General features: G+C 29.4%; 6 protein-coding genes and 2 long non-coding RNA genes across 13 annotated transcripts in view; 5 read left to right on the forward strand and 3 right to left on the reverse strand.

Annotated features, from left to right (window-relative positions):
* Window positions 1-3046, reverse strand: part of LOC114578087 (rap1 GTPase-activating protein 1) — a 101778-nt gene extending 98732 nt beyond the window's left edge. For 2 of the 3 annotated variants that reach the window (XM_062080612.1, XM_062080611.1), the window contains exon 1: window positions 2586-2806. In XM_062080612.1, the coding sequence (XP_061936596.1) occupies window positions 2586-2806 (221 nt within the window). Of the gene's footprint in view, window positions 1-2585 lie in introns of all 3 variants that reach the window. The other variant, XM_062080613.1, reaches the window with a different exon arrangement.
* The window catches only part of LOC133666802 (uncharacterized), a 36539-nt gene extending 33038 nt beyond the window's left edge, over window positions 1-3501 (forward strand). The window contains exon 2 of the long non-coding RNA XR_009831482.1: window positions 2414-3501. This is a non-coding gene — a long non-coding RNA (uncharacterized LOC133666802). The remainder of the gene's footprint in view (window positions 1-2413) is intronic.
* Window positions 3502-5934: 2433 nt separating this feature from the next.
* Window positions 5935-12211, forward strand: LOC133666803 (uncharacterized). Its single transcript, XR_009831483.1, has 2 exons — window positions 5935-10393; window positions 10962-12211. It is a non-coding gene; the product is annotated as an uncharacterized LOC133666803 (long non-coding RNA).
* Window positions 11523-14393, reverse strand: LOC108002222 (cytochrome c). Its single transcript, XM_017063771.3, has 4 exons — window positions 14229-14393; window positions 12963-13012; window positions 12409-12550; window positions 11523-12316 (listed from the first exon to the last, which is right to left on the reverse strand). Exons 2-4 carry the CDS (start codon window positions 12999-13001, stop codon window positions 12171-12173), a joined length of 327 nt encoding a protein of 108 aa, XP_016919260.1. The 5' UTR covers window positions 13002-13012; window positions 14229-14393; the 3' UTR covers window positions 11523-12170.
* LOC108002234 (meiotic nuclear division protein 1 homolog) lies at window positions 14224-18077 on the reverse strand. Of its 2 annotated transcripts, none has more exons than XM_017063793.3 (5): window positions 17942-18077; window positions 15662-15901; window positions 15452-15557; window positions 15204-15350; window positions 14224-15145 (listed from the first exon to the last, which is right to left on the reverse strand). In XM_017063793.3, the coding sequence occupies exons 2-5, from the start codon at window positions 15886-15888 to the stop codon at window positions 15008-15010; spliced, it is 618 nt and encodes a 205-aa protein (XP_016919282.1). In that variant the 5' UTR covers window positions 15889-15901; window positions 17942-18077; the 3' UTR covers window positions 14224-15007. The 2 variants fall into 2 exon arrangements, with proteins under 2 accessions (XP_016919282.1, XP_016919285.1); XM_017063796.3 differs by lacking the exon at window positions 17942-18077 and adding an exon at window positions 17181-17364.
* On the forward strand, window positions 14822-16360 carry LOC108002236 (general transcription factor IIH subunit 5). The gene is made up of 2 exons (XM_017063798.3): window positions 14822-14964; window positions 15951-16360. The coding sequence occupies exons 1-2, from the start codon at window positions 14930-14932 to the stop codon at window positions 16135-16137; spliced, it is 222 nt and encodes a 73-aa protein (XP_016919287.1). The 5' UTR covers window positions 14822-14929; the 3' UTR covers window positions 16138-16360.
* LOC108002235 (zinc finger HIT domain-containing protein 1) lies at window positions 16216-16966 on the forward strand. Its single transcript, XM_017063797.3, has 2 exons — window positions 16216-16357; window positions 16445-16966. Exons 1-2 carry the CDS (start codon window positions 16216-16218, stop codon window positions 16765-16767), a joined length of 465 nt encoding a protein of 154 aa, XP_016919286.1. The 3' UTR covers window positions 16768-16966.
* Window positions 17690-22443, forward strand: LOC108002233 (inositol polyphosphate multikinase). Of its 3 annotated transcripts, none has more exons than XM_017063790.3 (5): window positions 17690-17832; window positions 18859-19176; window positions 19689-19865; window positions 20568-20828; window positions 21092-22443. In XM_017063790.3, the coding sequence occupies exons 2-5, from the start codon at window positions 19008-19010 to the stop codon at window positions 21796-21798; spliced, it is 1314 nt and encodes a 437-aa protein (XP_016919279.1). In that variant the 5' UTR covers window positions 17690-17832; window positions 18859-19007; the 3' UTR covers window positions 21799-22443. The 3 variants fall into 3 exon arrangements, with proteins under 3 accessions (XP_016919279.1, XP_028524755.1, XP_028524754.1); XM_028668954.2 differs by lacking the exon at window positions 17690-17832 and adding an exon at window positions 18185-18326; XM_028668953.2 differs by lacking the exon at window positions 17690-17832 and adding an exon at window positions 18192-18336.
* Window positions 22444-22643: the final 200 nt, after the last annotated feature.

The raw sequence follows: 22643 nt of genomic DNA on the forward strand, positions 1-22643 counted from the left end.
TAGTGAAGATAATATTGGCAAAATAAGTTGGAATTTTAGGTAAGGTTATACAAATTAATAGTAATTTATTAAGTTAAGTGAGATATTTATACCTGATCTGTCTTTTTAAAACCCGTTCTTTCTACTTCAGTTACAATTTTTCTCGATAAATCTTCGTTTAAACTGTAATATATAATTCCTGCCTAATCTTAATTGGCATAGTTTGTTCAAATCAGACACGATCTGACATTCAACCAATCAATCCTTTGTATCCTTAAATCCTTTATTATTCTTACGAATCTCTCGATCGTCGTGAAAACACGGGACAGAAGATGCAACAAAAACTGGGAAATTTTTATAAAACTTATTACCATCGCGTCTCCTTTTTTCCATCCAAATAACGCATCGTGAGAGAGATCCTGAATGAAAATTAAACCTGAAATGAAGAGGACTTTCTTCGAATCGATCACACATACTTGTTATAATAAAATTGTTTCCATGCTGCAAGAATCTACGCGGTTAAATAATCGAAAATAAGGAGATTGTAGGATTATCAGTAGTCGTTCGATTGATAAAACATATCGCTTCGTCTAAAATCGATAAAAAAAAAACGAGAACTATATATACCTTTGTCCAAGTTTTTAATAAACGAATGCATCGCGCCCTCTCCCTTCCCCTATCGTCCTTATCAATGTCCAAATACGCCCGATGACGCGCATACAGGGTCTATACAATTGATTCCCTAAAAGAACCGAATTTCTACGAATGCGTCCTGCCATCCATCCAACGTCCTTTTTTGCGCTTCCACTCTCTTTTCGGACTCGAAACCAGTTTTTTTTCTCTCTCTCTCTCTATTCTTGAACAATTGTCTGGAAGAAAGGAGCATCGAAATACGATCCTGCATCCGAACTCGCTTCTTTTCAGACTCATATTTATTCAACAGGTTAAACGGAACGCGAGCACAAAAGTGTTTACACTTGTTGAATAAGGGACGAAATTAGCGTGCCATTTATTTCCCGCTTTTATCCGCTTGTCTCCCTCTCTTTGTTCGCAGTTTATATACCGTTTTCTCGTAATTTCTCATTTACGACCGGTAAGTGACGTAAATTGGCGTTACAATTAGAAGAGAGAAGATTTTTATTAAAATTTCCTTCTTTCGAAAGGAAAAAAAAAATTTCGATCAAAACCGACGCGAGCTTTGTTCTCTCCAATTTTTCGTCCTCTCTTCTCGAACATGACGAACAATCCATGCCATGGATCGCGCGAAATTTGAATCGTACTGCTACGAATCCAATCCAATGAATCAACGTCTCTTTCTTCTAAATTACGAAATCGATCAAATAGGGCGTATCTTTCTAAGCGAATATAACTCTTGGCCAACCACCAAATATCTCTCCCACGTTTAATTAAATCGCGATACGGTCAGGAAATTCTAATAACATCCAATAAATCACGGAGATACCGAAACGAAAGATGAATGACTACTAACTAACCATCTTACGAGAAATCATTAATTCCTGCACGACCGAGATAACGTGAATGAGAAATGTAGAGCGTGTATACTTTAAGCGCCGACAAATTAATTAATCGATCCTCGAAATTCGTATTTATATTCGAATATAAATATATTTATAGAGGACGGGCAAGCTTCGAATACGCGGCGCTTCACTTGTCGTAAAATCAAATTTCTACGATTCTGGGATAAAAAGGACTGCACGCGTTATATACACTTCGTTCAAAATTAAAGAAGATTATTTTGATCGTAAATTTCGTCGATGACCTATTTCACCTAGAACTGTTTACCGGTTTCTCATTTCGTGGTGCGAGCGCAAACAAGCGACAAACTTCTGTAACTTCTGTCTCTGATGTAATTCGGGAACTAGTCGAACCGGAGACGCATTATTTTCCAGAAATAATTCCGCGATCGTCGACAATTTGACGACGCAATAAACATTTCCCTGTTACGTTTCTACTCTCTGTACGTAAATAATACATAGCGATCCCATCGAGTCAAGGGCCGTCGTTTAGAAAATATTCCTTTTCCGGAATATATGAAGCAACCGAAAGAGAATTTGGGTCACGAAATATAGGGCGCAGCCTTAATCTATACACGAAAATATAGATACGTATCCATTAACCTCATTTTACGAAAAAATTTTAGAATTTGTCAAAATTGTCGTGTAATCGATAATTTCGTTGGAAAAATAATGAATCGTTTGATTCGATTCGATTCAAATATAAAAAGGTATAAAGTAAAATAATATCTACAATAGAAAGTGACATTTAATAAAAATACGAAGTTAACATCTTAAAATTTATATTTCGGATTCAAATAGGTACGTTAAGATCCATTGTACAAACAAACAACGATACGATTATACGATCACGTTCGTTATCATCTTTGAAATTAATCGAATAAATTTTTTTTTAACAGTTTCAAGGAACAAAGTTCAAAGGATTGTTTGCTTAAATATAACAATCGAGTGTAGTGCGCGAGCGCGGTTACCCAGAATGAGCCCCCGAAGGATGCACTGACCCGGACAATTTCGGAGCTAGCCTCCCCTACCAACATGAAACACGACTACTGTTGATCGAAATCGGCCTACCTGTGGATCGCGATTCGTGGCTCCGGCGATGTGGTTTGCCCCCGGCATCCGAGGGCTGTCGGAACCTTGAGAAGGTCGCAGGAAGACAGATGATGCCCATATTCGCGACAATTCCAGGTGTAACTGGCACGATCATCCTCCTTTACGGATTGCTGCCTCCTGCCATTGGTATTGTCACCTGCACCACCCTCGGAGAGATGGCGAATCAGGGGACGACGCATCGCATAAGGTTATGTTTCACCGGCACATTCGAAACACCGCCGCGCAAATTTAACCGATACCTCCGATAATTCTTTCTATTCGAACGAATCGGCAAATATCGCCTGTACACGATAACAACCTCGATATAATTCGACCGACGAATCTTGGAGAAAAAGAAATCCGTGACAAGTTCTGTCAAACTTTTGCGATCGTTTCGCTCGATCGTTACACGTCTATCACGCTCATATTCCAGAACGACGTAATCATGGCACGAGTTCTCGCGAGACTATGTACGTGCTTCTTGCGCGAGTGTTTACGACCATCCACCCCCCACCCTCCTTCCCTACCACTATTTGTCTTACCTGCCACCCACAGTCCCGAACCGTACCGAACATTCAATGTGATTGGCCGGTAAGGTGGATAGCTTCGGGGGTTGTTTATCGGAGTTCCCTTTTATCGACTTCTTTTCCTAGATGTCGTTATTGTCTTTCGTCTTGAATTTTCCAACCAATTTTTACTGGCAATATTTAATCACAGACGAGATATAGAATAGATTTAACATTTAATGGAACTTTGTGTTCCGAAATATTATATTATATAATCGCGCAAAAGATCGGAATGCTCTTTATGATTTAGAGCATAAGATTTAATGTAAGAATTGTATTTAATTTAATCACAAAAATTTATAAAAAAAAGTCAACAGATTTTAAAAATACTTTTCACGCATTCTTTTATAAATCATCATTATATTATTGATTTATATTCATTGATCTTTTGATTGTTACGAATAATAGAAGATAAAATTAATCGAATGTCGAAATCTTTTGATCGTATAAATTTTGAAGAAGTATAGATAAAGAGAGGAAACAATAGGAAAAAGACGGAAATTATATAAAAATATTGAAATCAGCGCCATCTTTGGAGTGCCGCAAAAGAAATACACGCAGGAATGAACTATCAGCGCCATCTCTCGATAGAATCTCGATAGAATCTCTTTGAAATCATCCAAGAAATAGCGTTAGTAGTTAATTCTTATTCTATAATTATCTTGCGACTATCTTTTATTCTTTATGCGTTTCATTTGCGACACTCTGAAGATGGCGCTGATTTCAATACTTTTACCCTATATCCGTCCTTCTCCCACTATTTCCTCTTCTTGTCTATACGTGCTTTTGGCGCGTGACACGTAAAAGGTACGAGATGTCGATTGAGTAAACTTTTTATTATTTCTCTTTCAAAACTACAAAATGTGTCTTTTATGTAAAAAATATAAATATTACATTCTCGAGTTTACAATGTATTTTTAGGACGATGACCTCGCAAATCATATTATACACCTAATACATGATCCGAGTGTCTTGACAAAGCACAACGCTCGACGAAATTTAAAACGATCATTTGTAATTTTAAATTGAAATTTAGTTTTGATTCCAACCATTATAGTCTTATTTTGAGCCGAATCGGTAACGTCGAAAATGACGCTAAAATGATAAAAGAATCCTTCGAGACATATCGATCGTGTAGATATATTCTGTACCTCGTTTTTGACTTAATTTATCAATTACATTACTATTCGTTCAGAATCGTTAAACAATTATTCTATTTTCCGTAATCTATTGAATATCTATTCAAGAATAAATTAATTTTTTAACATTTAATTACAAAAATAAAAATTATTTTAAATTTAAATTTAAACGTTCAAAATATTCAAATTTTTGAAGCAATTCTTCCTTGAAGTGAGAATTTTCTATGACGAAAGTGCGAAATAATCAACTCTGATAAACTAAACTCATATCCGGTATAAAAGAATTCACGACCTACTTTACGAACACTGAATAACGCGAAAAAAATTACACCGATAACGTATTATTGTAATTAAGTTTACATCGTTTTGTTCAACAAAATTAATATTCGAATATTATTAAACCATTAATATTCATTCGTGCATTAAATGCAGTGTGTTAATTGTGTATTTATGACATTTACGTCATGGGTTTAAATTAAATATGTACGTACTTCAGATAATATTACATAAGCAGTTTTCTAACAGTAATTGATAGGATATGATGCAATACAATATCTTATTGTTTTTTCTTTTTTTATATATACTATTCATTTTTTACGAGTATACGAGTTTAGAATGATCATTCGCATACATATTTCAATCAAAAATAATAAATTTCAATTACAAGCTTGCAAAAATATTAAAAATAAACTTTACTATCTTATCTTAAATTATATCGAATAATTAATGATAAGCATAGATTTAGTATTCGTTTATGTCCTTTCTTTTCTTTTCACGTAAAAAATGATAATAATATCAATTTAATTGTATCGATATTATTATCTTTTATCAAAACAAATTTCATGAAATTTTCTATCTTATCGTATATCTTAAAATATTTCATATTATCTTTCTTTCGAATAAATCGAATTAATATTATATTTTAAAATATAATTATTTTGCATAATAATAAAAAATCGTGTTTCGTTACTGTTAAATTTATCACGTGTAAAATTTAGAATATTGAAAAAAAAAAAAAAAACCTTCAATTGAATGTGTTACGTAAAGAAAATGATCCTTGAGAACGGAGAGTTGATATATACGAGATCATTGATGTACATAAACTTGCAAATTTCAATCATCGTTGTACATGAACAAATTGACAACCTCCATGTACCTCGTATTCGAGAAAGTTATACAAATTTAAATCTAACCTCTTTAAAACAACTCTTTGAATGGGTTCCGTTAAAAATTAATATTACTAACCATTTCGCGAACATTCTCTCTCTTATACTCGATGTAAAAACATATGTAAAGAAACATATCTATTATTAACCTATAACAAGTGTGACTCACTTTCGTTTATTTTTTTTTTTTTTTTTGCCTCTGTGCATTGCACAAATGGCTTCGTAGTTGTTATTCACTATTACATCTTCTTTCAATAAATTAAGGCAAGTACGTGATCGGAAAGGAAGAGAAGAAATACGATTTAATTTTTTATCGAAATTGGAGGATAACTAAGGAAAGAAAGAAAAAAGAAAATTACTAAAGCATCTTTCATAAAGCCACGATTAATCTATAGATAGTTACTAATTATACTCTGGTTATATGTATATGAATCAATAAACACTATCGTTTGACAGAACAACGTTTTATTATTCAAAGATAAACGTACTTCTAAAAATTCTGGTCGCAGTTCCACCACAGTTTCACAGTAACGGAGGAGATCTTTTTCTGGGATGCTCGTACGATTGGCGCATTAAAACAGTGATGAATCGCGCGTTAAAACGAATATTGAAATTTATTTGTCGGTTTGCATAGTCGTAAAATATATCGATCGATATTGATAACATTGAAGATCGAAGATTTTCTTAACGATCGCGTGATAACAAATGGAGGAGAGAAGGGGAGGGAAGGGGGGAGTGAAATCGGATGTAAATTCGTGATTCGTAGATACCTGAAGCGCGCGCGCGATAAATAACATTTCAAAAGAGGAAATAAATGCGAAGAAAGAAGTCGAGTCGAATTAATTTCGATGTACATTTTTTCGCACGATGCGATATTTTTTATAAATTTATAAACCAAGATCGATTCGGGAAAACAATATTCGATCATTCGTGTTCGTGCAAAAATATTGAACATTTGTTAGATTGTCGTCATCCAGAAAACGAATCGATATTGAAGAAAGAGAAAGAGAGAGCGAAAAAGTAAAAAAAAAAAAAGAAAAGGAAGAATAAAACAAAACAACGGAATAAAATTGGAATACAGTTGTAAACGTAGCACCACGTTATATTCTTATCGCTATTCACGTACAAGCTAAAAAACCGTATTTACTATGGCAGGTAATGGTACACGCGTGCACATGTAACCCGTCTCCAAATGCGTGACAATTGAACAAATGAAGGAAAAAGAAAGAAAACGGAACGTCGAGAGAGAATAGAACTTGGAATGGATGGTGAGCGACGTGTCGCGACGAATTACTTCCGATTTCGAAGCTTACGCGCTAATTAATGCCTCTTAAACGACCAATTGATTAACTGGAACCCGGGACTGCGCTCTATACGCATGCGTAACGATGCACACGCGTGTATACACGTACTTACAGAAACGTTTATACCGGTATGCGCGCATATATATACATATATATATACGTGTGTGTAACTTCGTCTCTACGTATAAGTAGGCGATACGTAGCCAGTACGACGCCCGTTGCTTTTTTTTATCGCGTAACGCACTATAGTTGAGCTACCGTCGGCCGTCCCTACGTTACGAACCGACCACCCTATGGATACAAGGTAATCACGACCGAGAGAAAAGGGTCGTCGAATGCACCTGTACACGTGTGACCATGCGTGCGGATAAACGACAGATGGACCGGATTGCATAAGTGCAGGCGCGGATTGAACGCGACGAACGCGCGCATACATACACACGTGTACACGATCCCTTTCAATTTTTAAATCGTTAAATACATCTATGAGTTTTGCGGACACGAGGCGCTCCGTATAACACTCGAATCTAGCAGCCAACCTGATGAAGCATCGAGGCAAGCCGGAACACGCGCATCCAGGCGAACATCCCCGTCGATGGCGAACGACAGATCGCGCTCCTCGACGACGTGCTCGTGAAATTTTTACACTCTGTCGATGTCGACTGACGCCTCCCTCCTCCGCCGCGATTCGGTGTCGCCGTGTCGATCGAGCAAACGTCGCTCTCCGACTTCCTTTCCTTTTGCTGCTGCTGCTGCTGTTGCGGCGAGTACTTCATCACTGTGTATCATTATTGGCAACAATTAATCAGGATTTCCCTTTCTAATTCGATTCAAACTGAGATACAACCATGGGAATTAAGCGCCCCACTTTTTCATGCAGAAACTCTACGCACGCGGAAACAACGCGCCGAACGAAGCGTTTCGCTTGTTTCAATCGCGATACACGCGCTAATTATATCGCTCTTAAGCCGAAACTTCTTTTCGTCGCGTGTTCATTATCTTTTAAAATGAATCGATCGTGTAATTTTGTGGAATTATTCGTTGAAATAAAGATCCACTCAAACTTCCAATCAATTCAATTCAGTCGTTTCAATGGGAGTGAATTATTTTCCATCCAATCGATCAGATGACAATTAAATGCTAATTAAATGAAGTAAGTTCGAATAATATGGATCATTGTTGATCAAGTTATTCCGAGTTTTAATGAAAATGGATAATTTTATTCCTTAATAAAAAGAATGCTTTTAAAGAAAAAAAGTTTCTACAAGAGTTCATTATAATTATAAAAATATAGTTGAAATATATAGTTCTGAAGCTAATTTATGACAACATAAAAGATGCGGAGCTCGAAGGTAGACTAACGATTTTACGGCCGCAGAATGTAACTAGTATGGTTAAGTAATGAGATTTTCCGTATGTCACTGCACTACTTTTTTTCTCACGGCTAACGGTGAAATTCCTTTCACTGGCAAATCCTCTTTTGTTTAAGAAAGCTGTTTTACGCAACGGAGAGAGCGTTACGAACGAGTTGTATACGTGAAAACGAAAGCATTATTAAATTTTCTATTCGTCTTACATCATGAAAAAATATTCCGCTTCTTCAAAATCTTACTGCTTTTTTACGCAAATGTCATATTGACCTTGACTATGTTTATTCGCGTTAAACTCTCACTCGGTCATGGTCAAAGATCCATTACGTGTGCATTGCAAAGTGCGCTGATATAATAATTGAACGGATATGTTCAAATTTCAAATTTCAAATTCAATAAATGAGATAACGGAAAAAAAAACAAGCTGGATATATAATACAAACAATAATTATTAAATATAAGTTATTAAATATAAAAGAAAAAGTTCTATTACAACTTTTTTCTATTATGATATACTTATTTTATTTTTATTTTATACTTTTTTTATTTTTATAATATGCGTATTACAAGTTTCTTTCTACATATATCAAATATATATAATCTATAATATTTCTAAATATAAAATATCAATGCGTCTATAAATATGCGTGCGTGTGTGTGTGTGTGTGTGTAATAAAAATGTGTAATCAACGAATGATTAAGTAAAAAAAAATTTTTGTAGGTTTATCAGTATCCGTGTTTCGAGGACTTTTTCCAAGATCCTACGAGTAGGTGTATAGTGGGCGTTTCAAATGTATTCTGCTTTTAGTAAAGCGCACGCGCCTCTTTCGGTCAGCTGATTCCCTAGACCTACTTTTTGCCCGATGATGCAGGCTACAAATAGATATAGTCACGAATACTCGTGTGTGTAAATGGATATATGCATAAGTACTTCTTGTTCTGTTGTATATATACCTACATACTTTAGGAAATACTGTATGTCCTAAATCATGCTCTTTGCTTGAGGCCATTCTCAGGCATTCGAAAAACTGAAAGTTAAGAATAAAATGCTCTTTGCTCTATGATCGTAAAATTTCTCGAGCATTACGTCAAATTTCTATTAGATATTACGGAAAGTTAAAATTTATTACAAATTATAATCATTTAATTGAATAAAAATAATTGGTCATTATAATTAGTAAATAAACAAATAAAGAAAGAAACATTTATTAAATAAAAAAATTAAAATATATTTAGCTTTAAATAAATAAAATTTTTATCGAAACGATATGTTCAACGATATTCTATCATTTTTAATTATACTATTTATATGCATAAACCACAACTTCCATTAATAATAAAATTATACGGATAGTATATAGAGATGATACGTTTGATCAAATCAAGATAAATTTTCATCACGGTATTCGAAAGAAACCGTTACATGAATGAATAAATCGTTGTTTTCGAAACTTGCTGTGAACAAGTCACGCAATAGTTACAGCACTATTGTTTTTCTAAGGAGTAGACAATTATTTTAATATATGTAAAACTTGGAAACAAAATTTTATAAAATGATAAGTATAAAAATACATATTGAGATTTTTCTGCAGTGCTTGCATATTTGGAAGAGTCCAAATAAGCTTTTTAATGATATACGTTTTTATGATACGCGCATTTTTGATACGTGATATTTTACATTATAATGTTTAAGAAGTAACATCGTTTATTCTATGTAAAAGCGCGGCAATTTACTTGTCATTGTTGTCAACGTTCTATACGTTCTAACGATATAAAACATATAAAAGTACAACTATAAAATATTTTTAAAAAATAATCAATTATATAAACATGATATCAAGGTGCGATAGAAAAATGAGTTTGATACATACCTGCGTGAATTTTATTCAATTCCTAATTCCCCACGAGGAGGTAAACGCGAAAACGGCTCTACTTTGTTGCAAACCGTTCTACACTGGTTCGAGGTGCTTCGTATAGTGTTCTGCGGAGCTGCATTCGTGTGACAAGAGGCAAAGATGAAAAGTAAGAAGGAAAGAGAACAAGAGATAGAGATAGAGAGACTGTTTTCTTCTCACTCTGTTTCGTGCGATAGATGGAGAAGTGGGTACACGTCGACGCGATCGTTTCGACGATAAAGAGAATTGGTGGGGATATTCGTCTTCTTGGTTATGTTCTGCAGCGCCGGCGCTGCATCGACCCATCCCACACTACCGACGTACGTTCGTTTCATCATACCTTCAAAGTACTTATCTATTTTTCCATTTTTACGTTTCACATTCATATTCATATTTTATTTAATAACTCTTTGAAGATTATTATAAGACTAATTTATATTTGCTTATATAATATTAAAATTGTATATATATTTGTATATACTATATATACATGTATTAATTTCTTTGTAAAACATTGTTACGATTATGAAAACACATTGTTCCATTTCAAATAATATTTCGAGATATTTTTGTAGTTAAAGTAATGTTTTATTTTCTCAATGAAACTATTGAAGAAAAAGAAAATATTAAATATTAAAAATATAAAAAAAAATATTAAATATTGTTATTAAAACATTATATATCATGATAAACAAAATATTTACTATATCTATGTATATATTTTTATATATAAATATTTTCATATGTAATAGTAAAAATAAAAAATAAAAATTATATATATATATATATATATATGTATATGTGTGTATACATGTATATATTTACTTTCTTATTATTTGAATAATAATATTTTAATCAATATTTTCATATATTTATAAATTTATAAAGGAAACTTACCTTTCATTGTTATACCAGGTCGAATAAATTATCTGCGGTGAAAACGAAGTAATTGGTGAATTTGTAGAACTAGTATTTACGATTGATTCCGAAGATGAAACCGAAATATCACTTTCCAATGAACACAATTTATAACATTCTTTGCTGGGTGAAGAATGCCAAGAATATCTCATTTTTTGACACGAAATATTGTAATCAGGACTCGAACTTGCAGAATTTGAAACACTTTTCGGACTTTTTGGATTCTTTAAAGTTCCTAAACTAAATACTCGAATCAATTTAAATCTTAAAGAATTCTTTTTGTTTTCAATTACATGATTATTAGTAGTATTTAATATTTTCTCATCACAAGAATTGAAATTATTTTCCATTGTAATTAGAAACTTAACAAAAATAAAAACAACTTACTTTCACGAATTATCGAAACGAAATGCAAATATTCTTATTTGAAAACTATATAAAATTTTGAATATGGTTTTATTTCCTGGCATTTTTAACCGCATCCTTCCTTATTCTTATCAAATACAAATACTTATCTAAATTCATTTGAAATGGATTTTAATATTTATAATACTACAATTAAATGTTTGCAATTATTTATTTTATTTCCATTCATATTTTTTGAATAGAATTTTTCAAATTTTACTATTGACACTATTTTCTCCTTTGTGTAATTAATACAATCTTTTAATACCAGTAAAATTTAGATTCAAATTATTGGCAAGGCGTATCTCTTTATTGCCTTTTTGTACTTTGACGTATTTTTGATGTTAAAAAACTTGTTCTCTGTTAATACAGAGAAAATGAATATTACAAATTCATTGTCGAATCTGTATTTTCATATTCTTGCATTACAATTTAATACTTCATTGAACGATTTTAACAGTTTATATTCATAAATAAATAATAGTGCACAATCTATATATGGCTCAGCCATCGCGAGAGAGCACCAAAATATCTTCAATGATAAAGCAGAGTCGATTCTAGATAATTCCAGTTCAACTCCTGTCAATGTACATAATTACATGCATGATACACCTACTTATAATTAACAAGTTGTCACTATTCAGACTTTGTAACGCTCGAGTACCAGACGGAGAATCAATGAATGAGTCAAATGAAATGTATGCGGGATATCCATGAGGTTTGAAATGATAATTAGTACTAAGTCCTCTTTACCCGCTGTACACGTCTAGCGTGTTTTATCACTTTTGAAAAATATTAAGCTTACTTTGAAGCTTGTTCGATATATGCAATTAAATCAGCACGTTCTTGCGGTTTCTTCAAACCAGCAAACACCATTTTTGTACCAGGAATGTATTTTTTTGGATTTTCAAGGTATTCGAATAAAGTCTCCTTGTTCCAAGTAATACCTAAAATAATATTCATAATATAGCTTAAATATTTTTAAAAAATTATATGTTATATTAAAAAATATTTTAATAAAAGATATCCTTTTATTTACCTTTTCCTTTATTCGCATCTGTATAGCTATAACCAGGTGCTTGACCAGTTTTCCTACCATATACTCCATAAAGATTAGGTCCTACTTTGTGTTTACCACCAGATTCTATTGTATGACATTGTGCACATTTTTGTACAAAAATCTAATAAAAAAAGAAATTTAATATGAAATAGTGAAATACAAATAAATGTTAAATTAATATAAAATAATAATTAAATAATAATTAAATAATAAAATAATAAAATTATTAAAATAAATAATATATTAATTTTTTAAATATAAAATAAAAATCATGATATAATACTCATTTAATATGATAGAATAATTAAAAAATAATAAATCAATATTATCGAACGAATTATTATTATTGCGATCATATCTATCGCATGTCTATCAACTTTTATATATGTCACAAGATCAAAATTTTACACGTGTTTTCGAATAAAAATTTATATTTACAAAATTTAAATATGTTCAAAATTAAATAATTAAGAATAATATTAAATAATAATAGAAAATAAATGTTATTAAAATTATATATTTTTCATTTTTACCTTTTTTCCTTTTTCTGGATCACCAGCAGGAATACCCATTTTTTTCTAATCTGGATAAAATTTGTAAAATTTGTAAATTTTCACATATAAATTTTTAAGATATAAATAAAATATTAAAATTTTTTGTTAATTTTTTGTATATATGAGATACATTTTTAAATTTTGATTCGTTATTTCATGTTACATAAGCATGAGACACGTGAACAAAAATTAGATTTCGTAATATTATTGCACAAGAAATATATATGTATTAAACTATATAATTCAATTTAATATTATATAATTTAATATTATATATCATAAATTAATGTATATTTCATTTTCTGTTCAATATATGTCAAATAAATTCGATACACAAAACGATAAAAGAAAATGTTATAATTGAAAATTTATTAACATATAATTAATAATTAAAACTAAAAAAAAGCATAATATAATAAAAAAATGTTATATATTATAATATAAAAATATTCAATTTTAAAAATACTATGACATTGACATACATAGAATTCGTCTAAAGGTCAAATTTACTATTTGAATGCAACAATTCAATCTAATATAAAATTTTTATACATTAACATCTAATACATAAAATTTCATTCTATATTTCATTTTTTCATATTAAAAATATAATATTAAAAATTTTAATACATTTTTACCGTAAATATATATCGAAATTGACATAACTATTAAATATAAAAGAAAATTTATACAATAAAGATATTATTTTATATAAATAAATGATATAAAGATGATATAATATTTTGCAATACTTTATAATAATTTTTTTAAAAAATATAAAATACTAAAATGTGAATTTTATAAAAAAATTTAACATACTAAAAATTTATAACCAAATCTATTGATATGCCTTTCTATAATTTTACAAATTGCATTTAAAATAATAGTTATTAAAAATAAGAAATTTTATCAAAAAATTTAGAATTTTTTTATTAATGAAAATATAATAGAAGTTCAATGATGGATACATTACGTAACACATTGATTTTGCATTTGAATAAAATAACTGGAGAATAATATGAAAATATAATAAAAATTATTAAAATTTCATTAACTATGGGTTCTCAAGAACTATAATTCAATTGCACGTGTATAAACCATAGATTAAAATTTTTAATTAAATGATTTAATGATTTATGCAATTTTTCAAAAAATCCATAAGAAATATTAATTCAATAAGAACAATGAATAAATTAATCAATATTTTGGATTATTGTTTAAAAAAAAAAAGAAAATCGAACTTACTTTAAGTGATTAACACTCGCGCGAGAAAATTTTACAGACGTTTATAGCCTGACCGTGAATAGATGCTTCGATCGATGTATAACCACTGATTTCCTCTGAGCATGAATTCAGCGTATTTTAATAGCTGATGCAACAGTTTATGGATATTCGAAATGTTTCTCTAGAGGGCGCTTAAATAAAATTTTAAGAGATTCTTCTTTGATTGGTTAAATAATTTGTGTAAAATTTAAATTTGATTGAAATTAATTTTTATTATATTTAAATGACCATAGATAAATATTAAAATTTATATATTTATAAATTACAAATTATATTATGTTTGATAATTAATTAAATAAAACATATTTTTTCTTATATAATATTATATAATTTTATTGAATTACGTATGATAAAATAATATTATAAATTCATTGTAAAATTAAAATTTTATTCTTTTTATTTATATATATATTTTATAATTTGTAAAAATAATGTCAATATAAAAACAAAATATATATAATTGCATTATATTTCATTAATAACAATTTTATTGATACATACTAAAATGAACAATTTAAATTAGATTGGTTTTCTTATCTAGAGATTTAGTCGAACGTATTCTATGATTTTTACACGCGTGCAAGCGGTATTGCAGAGAGAACTATAAATATGAAACAAATACGAATTTGATCTTTTCTGTGAAAGGTAAAAGACAAGAAGTCATGGTAAATGTCACGAAAGGAATTTTAGTTGAATGGTATGTATATAAAATAAAAAATTAAATAGAATTTTAAATATTTCTATTCTTTGTAATCTAAATCATCAGGAATGTTGAATTGTTTATTAAGATATCCTTCGGATATGTCAAATTTATTTTTACACCAACTTTGAATAGCAAAAATATTATCCGTCCATTTATTTGTAGCTTCTCTATATTCCTGAAAAATAAAAATTAATCAATAAAAGTTTAAAATTTTTAATTTTAATTTTTACAACCTTTGCTTTTTCTACAAGTTTAGCTATAACTTCTGGATCAGCATCACTGAATTTAGTTATTTGTTTTTTCAATTGATCTTCTTTGGCTTTTAATTCTTCTAACTCGTGTAATAAAATTTGCCTTTCCTCTGTATCTTCTTTTCCTATCTATATGTTTTATTGCAATAATGAGAAGTATTAAATGAATACCTTTAAATATTTTAATTTTGTATTAACTAATTTTTTATAATATTTCATTTTATTATTACCTTTTCTTTTTCACAAGCTTCTTTAAGTTTTTGAAGTTTAAATTCTGCTTCTACTATTTTTTTTGAGGCTTCAGATATTCTTTGTTCTATTGCAGTAATATTTTCTCTGCATGATATATTTATTAATTATTTTAATTTGTATTATTGTATTATTTTAATAATTGTATTATTGAAAATATAAATATATAAAATTATATATTTTGTTCCTACCCTGGAAAAGTCCAAAAATATACAGAAGTACCAATCTTTTCTGATCTAACTAATCCATCATCTACTAGAGTTTGAAGTACATCTTTTACCGATTGTGCAATAATGCCTTTTTCTTTAGGTGCAATTTTTTCTAATTCTTTTAAAGTAAAAAATTCTTTTTTTTCATAAAATAAATGAAGCATTCTTATACGCTTTTCATCAAGAGTTAATCCTTTCCGCTTAGACATTTTATTTAAATAACTATAATAAAATAGGAAATATTAAAAAAAATTATTTGTTACAATTACAGCGATGCTGCTATGAAGCAATTTCTTTTACATTTAGATGAGACATTTGCTTTGGGGCGAAAATTTATTATTCAAGATTTAGATGAAAGACATTTGTTTATTTCTGCTGATATCTTGGACACCTTACAGACAAAAGTAGATGATCTTATGGATCAAATATCATTTCCTTTAGCAGAGAAAGGAATATAAATATCAAAAAATGTTTTTCTTTACAATATATCATAAAACAGTTTAAGAAATTATATATTTATTGTAAAATAATTAAAAATGGCTGCACGTGAATCTGGTAGAATAAAAGATGCTTATCAAAAAAGAGTACTTGATGAAGCTGCTCGTAAACGCAGACAAAAGAAAGCATTGGAAGCTTTGGAACAAGATAATTTTCACGATGATCCGCATGCTGATTTAGGTATATTAAATATTTTCTACAATTATATTCATTCATAAATCTAAATAATATCTTTCTAATATTTTACAAATATTATAATTCTTTCAGTAATGAGTAAAAAAGTTCCAAAATTTCAAGAAACTTTAGACAATAGAGGTGGTAGAAGAAAAAAAACTAGATCAGCAGAATATTATAAGCAACGATTTCGTAAAACATTTGCTCAATTAGTAGAAGAAGATCTTAACATTAATCCAAATCCTCCTAATTATGCATCTGCTCAAGCACCGGTATCAAGATTTCCTGAACGACAGTTTTGTGCAGTTTGTGGATTCCCTAGTAATTACACATGTATTCCTTGCGGTGCTAGATATTGTAGTATGAAATGTTTAGGTACTCATCTTGATACAAGATGTTTAAAATGGACAGCTTAATAAGTGTAAAATTATGTTATATTATGTTAAGTGTGTTATGAAGTTTATATGTATTTCAGTATTAAATAAAATTAAATAATTAATAATAAATAATAATAATAAACAAAATTAAATACTTATTTTTTCTATTACAAATGTAATAAATCTAATATGTAATAAAGACAAAATGTTAAATAAAATTGTATATTTATACTTTTAATATTTTGTATTTTTTTATATATTAAATTTAATAATAATTATATATTTATATACAAAATAATAGGTTTATAATTATATGTTATCAAAAAAGATTAATGAAATTTTTTTACTCTTCATTAATTTGATTATTTTGCAATATATTCTATATGTAATTATAGAAAAATGAAAAATTACTATCTTGGAAAGTTATTATCATTAATTGTTTTAAAACTTACCCCTCACAATATGTACCATTTAATAGAAATAATTAAATTTTTTTAACATCATTAAATTACACTGTATATTTCTTGTTGCTATATCGTATTTACAATAATAATTATATTTAAGTCAAATATAGAGTAAACTTTATCTTATAATAATATTATCGTACAAAAAACTAATTTCTAAATAAAATATTTAGATTATGCTCAGTTAAGTAAAAATACAAAATAAAAAAATGAATATTATGAATATGAAAATTGTTGTTTTAATCAACGAACTAAGGAATATGAAAGCCCGAAATTAAAGCGGGAACGATTTTCATTTTATAAAAACAATAGCCCTCTAGTGGAACTTAGAAGAATCTTCATACTGTGACGAAAGAGACAGCAATAGAAAAGTAGAAAAACGTCTAGTGGAAGGACGTATGATCGTTTATAATTATGTGAAGTTTAAATTCGTGAATGTAATATTTGTTCCGCCTAATACACGGACGGATTAGAACGAAATTACTACGTGAAAGTGTTACATATTCGAGTATATCTTATTGTGTTGTGGACTGGTTATTGTATAGGTTATAATAATACATAGGCATGTAAAATGTCATAGATATAACAATTGTAAAAGAAGAGTGGCTAATAAATTATTCTCCTGTTATTTCCAATAAATGTACGTATGCCTTATATGAGTTGTATTTTATGATTCTTTCGTATGTTCAAAATATTGATTCCTGAAATGTTATAAGTTTTCCCGTATTAATTAATGAATGTGTTAATACCTTAATGTAGATATAGTTAATCAGGTAGAAAATTGTTCAAATTTAATTTAATTATACAAATATTGTCTTTGCTAATATTGCAGTTTCAAAAGACGAACGAATATCCCGATTTGTTGGTAAAAGCGCGAATTTAGAACATTCAGTTTTCGCAAACACATTCTGCCCTCTACCGATCTAGACGAGTACCTTAATACGATGTTTTAAGTATCGCGCGAAATGTTTGTTCCAAATTATTTTGATTTTCGATCATTTAACAAAGTATTGAGAGGCTGCATCTATATATATATATGTATATATATATATGTCATTCAGTGTGATGTGAATTTTCCTGTGATACGATTAATCCGAAATTTTTAATTGCGGATTTTCGAATGAGAAAGAATAGGTAATCGAAGGTAACATTTATTTTAAGAATGAAGTTATCGATACAGTAGTACAATAGAATTTTTATTAAATAAAAAAAAAAAAAAAAATAAGACATTTGGAAGATTTTTTTAAACATCGATGCATGTTTTATATAATAATATATTTTTCGTCTTTAGAAATGTTAATATTAATATTATAATTTAATCACAATATTAAAATTTGGTAATAAAAATATAAATGTAAAAATTTATTTTTATAATTTTATATAATTAATTTACAATTGTAGAACACGTATTAAAATTTCTTCTAAAAAAATTCGAATTTTATTTGTATTCTCCACTTTGTTTGAAAAATGGATAATATAATACATTTAAAAATATTATATTAAAATTTAAATAAAAACGTCTTACTTTTAATTGAAATGTCTTTTGAAGAAGATCATTCAATTATTTTAATTATACTTTAATAATATCGTAATCTATAAGTAGATGCAATATATTCTCTCTAGGACTATGTTGAGCTCCTTCATCAATTGAAATTTGTATTTATAGACGGAAGTAAGACAGCCGAAGATAATTAGATAAATTTCGATGACTAACTGGTGGCTAAGGTGGATATTACAGCGAAGATAAGATCTTTGCGAATCGTGCAACTCTTTAATTGCAGAAGTAATTACTGCATACCATTCAGTGCAATAACGATGACGACCTTAGACTCACAGACCGATAAAACTTTAAGCAATCTTGATAAGCTTTCTAACACGGAGCTAGCTGAAATTCCATCCGATCATGGACTTCCTGTTGGAATAAGCCCGTTGGAATCTCGGGTAGCCGGACATCCGTCGTTAGACATCGAACGGCAGACGATTGGTAAGCACCTGATCGAATTAAATGCCGTGGAAAATGAAAGATTATTGAGAAAATAATTTTATATATTATATTTTGATATCTCATAATTTGATAAAAAAAAGAACAACAATACAAGATGCTTCATTGATTCTTGCTTTTTAAAGAGAAATAATTTCGATTTTTTTAGAAGAATAGACTATATATTGTATTTACTTTGCTTTAATAATAAGTAAACGATTTTTTTATTATATTAAAATAAAGAAGAAATATATATATATATATAAAACTATCTTTATTATTAAATCGAATTAAATCGTATTTAAAAAAAAAAAAATTATAAAATTCAGATATCTCGTATAAAAATCCGTGATACATTCTCACTATTTATTCCATATTCCTTATTGCTATTTACTCAATTGGCTTGTTATAAATCTCTCATTTAAAATTTTACATTCGTATGATATATATATTTTCTTTTTATCTTTATTATTATGTCACGATTGATGTAATAAAAACATTAATAAATGTTGTAGGCATGTTACGTAGATCAGACGGCCGTGTATATAAACCTGTTGTTAAACCGTTACTTGGGAAAAGAGAAATCTCGTTTTATGAAAATTTACAAATATCTCAAGATCCTGTTATGTTACAATTGAAAAATTATGTTCCAAGATATTACGGCACAACAGAGTTGCAAATTTTTGGCAGACGTAAGATATCAAAAGTATCGAATTTTTAACTTGTCTACATATAATACTCTTACATTTTTCATATCCTCCCTTAATTCTATTTTTCATATATTTTTTATGATCATAATTGTATTAAAAAATCATTTTAAGTAGATAAAAGTGAAAGATGATATTGTCAACGATATTGTTTCTTGAGACCAAGATATGTAATTATTTTTTCGCAGTTAAAGATAAATATTTAAAGTGATGAATAATTTTATAAAATGAACAGATAAACTGATAAGATGAAATTTTTTTAAAAGTCATTTCTTTTCTTTTCTTTCTTTCTTTCTTTCTTTTTTTTTTTTTTGCGATTATTGATATTTTTTTTTTACAAAGGTTTTACAAAGAAATAATTCTAATTTAAATATATTTTTATTTATTATACCCTGTATGAAGCAATTGGATGTTTTTCCGAATAACGTTTCGTTTATCTTTAACGATAAAGAAAATAAATAAATATTTTGCTTTTTATCGACTCTCCTGCGTAAAATAGAAGATAGATTGTATCTATATTAATACAAATTCGACGCTTAGTATATGTTGTTATTAATTTACCATGCATGTATTAATAAGTATTAAAGAGTTTATCCCAAGATTCTCTACCTACACTTAATTGCTGAAAAATTGCTCGGTTACGTACAGTTTAACACAACATGATTAATCATTTTCGTAAAATATTAGGAGTAACATTCCTTACGCTGAAAGATATTACCGATGGTATGGCGGAACCGTGCGTGATGGATATAAAAATAGGTAGACGAACGTGGGACCCTTTAGCCACGCCAGAGAAAAAAGCAACCGAAGAATTAAAATACGCCGAATCTAAACGCACTTATGGATTCTGTATAACCGGCTTTCAAGTATATTGCGTTTCTTCCGGGCAATTAAAACAATTTGGCAAACATTACGGCAAGACTCTCGATGCTAAAGGTGTCGTGGAAGGTATATTATTAACTTCAATTATTTTATAGGGAATATACACAGTACTATGAATTTACGAATTACCGCTAGTGTTATAATTGAAATGTTTTTTTAATGTTCCATTAGTCACGTACATATAGTCGTATAAGTGGTATACATATCACTATTGGATCGTATGAGGAACGATTGTAATGAAACGCTGGAAGCCATTTCCAGAACACTTTAAATAATTCACCTTTTTTTATTCAAACTATTCCATATAGTGCCTTTTCTTTCCTGCGCAGCGCTGAAAATCTTCCTGAATATAAGTCCAGAAAGACCGCCCTGTCGTCAATTGATCGTGATGCTGCTCTCTTTCTTGTGGAAGATCTTACTATTCTTTCGTATCCAGCGGTTGTTCCGCTTTTATTCTAGTTCTTTGTTGGTGGCATATGACGCAAAAAGATTGCGGCATTATCTCCGCCTAAATAACACGAATAAATTACCCAGCCACGTATCCACGTCATTTTCCTCCACAAATAACCATACAACTACATCAAATGTGTTCAAACACATGAACGACGCGACAAGTAATTCAGTTTCGAGTAATATCGAAACTAATAGGAATCGGACGATGGAAAGGGTACATTTCATTAAAAGGAGCATCAGCTTGAGCGGCGAGTACGATTCATCAGGAAAGGAAAAAACTCTGAGCAGAAGCGAATCGTGTAGTCCAGACTTTAGAGTTGATCGACTGTGTCGAACGCATTCTTACGTAAACAACTTTGACGACGACATTATAAGAATCAAGGAGGACTACGATGATCTATTGAACGAGCTTACTAGTTCCATGGAAGAGAAACAAAATTGGGTTAGAATTAATATGATTGACTTTACGCATGTCTTCCCAGCAGAGGATCAAAATACTCTGGATTTAAATTATTTAGAAGGAATCGAGAACTTGATCAAACTTGTGGAGATGTTCCTGATCTCTAAGGATATCACTGCATGAACTATATGTATTTATTGCAACGTAGGAAGTTGTTGTTACAAATTTTCTTTTAAATCGCAATACGAGATGTTATATAATTGTATTTTATATTCTTTAATAAAATTAGATTGATTTTTTGACGTTAGGTCAGTGATAAACCGAAAGTTGTAACTCGTGATAATGCAATGCACATTACCGTGTGAATTAAAGTGCGAGATTAGGAACGTTTCGTGAAAGCTTATCAATTGTTGCGACGCGACAATCCTAAAACGAGCGGTAAAATATTTATCGATATTTCAAAGCTTTCACGAAATGTGTCTTAAATGTATCCGTAATTGGATATAATGGAAACATTGAAAACTGAATGTTAATTATTTCGCACCAAATATAACAACATTTATAATGCTCTCATTTTTTCGGTGCACCATTCACTTGTCGATATTCCACCTTATTAAAGACCATATTCGTTGGTTTTACATACATGGTCGTACATATATGTATATTCGTCATTCACGCAACCATTGTTGTAGTCATTGATTGTTCGTATTAATTCGTATCATTTCTTTTCTTATGTTCTTACCATGCAAATAAGATTCTATAATCATACACTTACTAAACACAAAAATTGTTATGTTAATATAAATACAAAACATACAAGTGTTAATGTAACGTTTGAATGTTTTTTTCTTTTTACCCTTTGAATAAACTCACAATACTGATGAAAGAAAAAAATTGTCTCATTCTGTCAAATTTTATTTATAAAAGTGTAATCCACGTATAAAAAAATCATGAAATTTATCTTATCCTCCCTCTGGAAGAAATTAGATTGAAAATTGTCTTGATCAATTAAGAAATTGGTAAGGAAT

Source organism: Apis cerana, linkage group LG10 (assembly GCF_029169275.1).
Source record: "Apis cerana isolate GH-2021 linkage group LG10, AcerK_1.0, whole genome shotgun sequence".
Lineage (NCBI taxonomy): Eukaryota > Metazoa > Arthropoda > Insecta > Hymenoptera > Apidae > Apis > Apis cerana.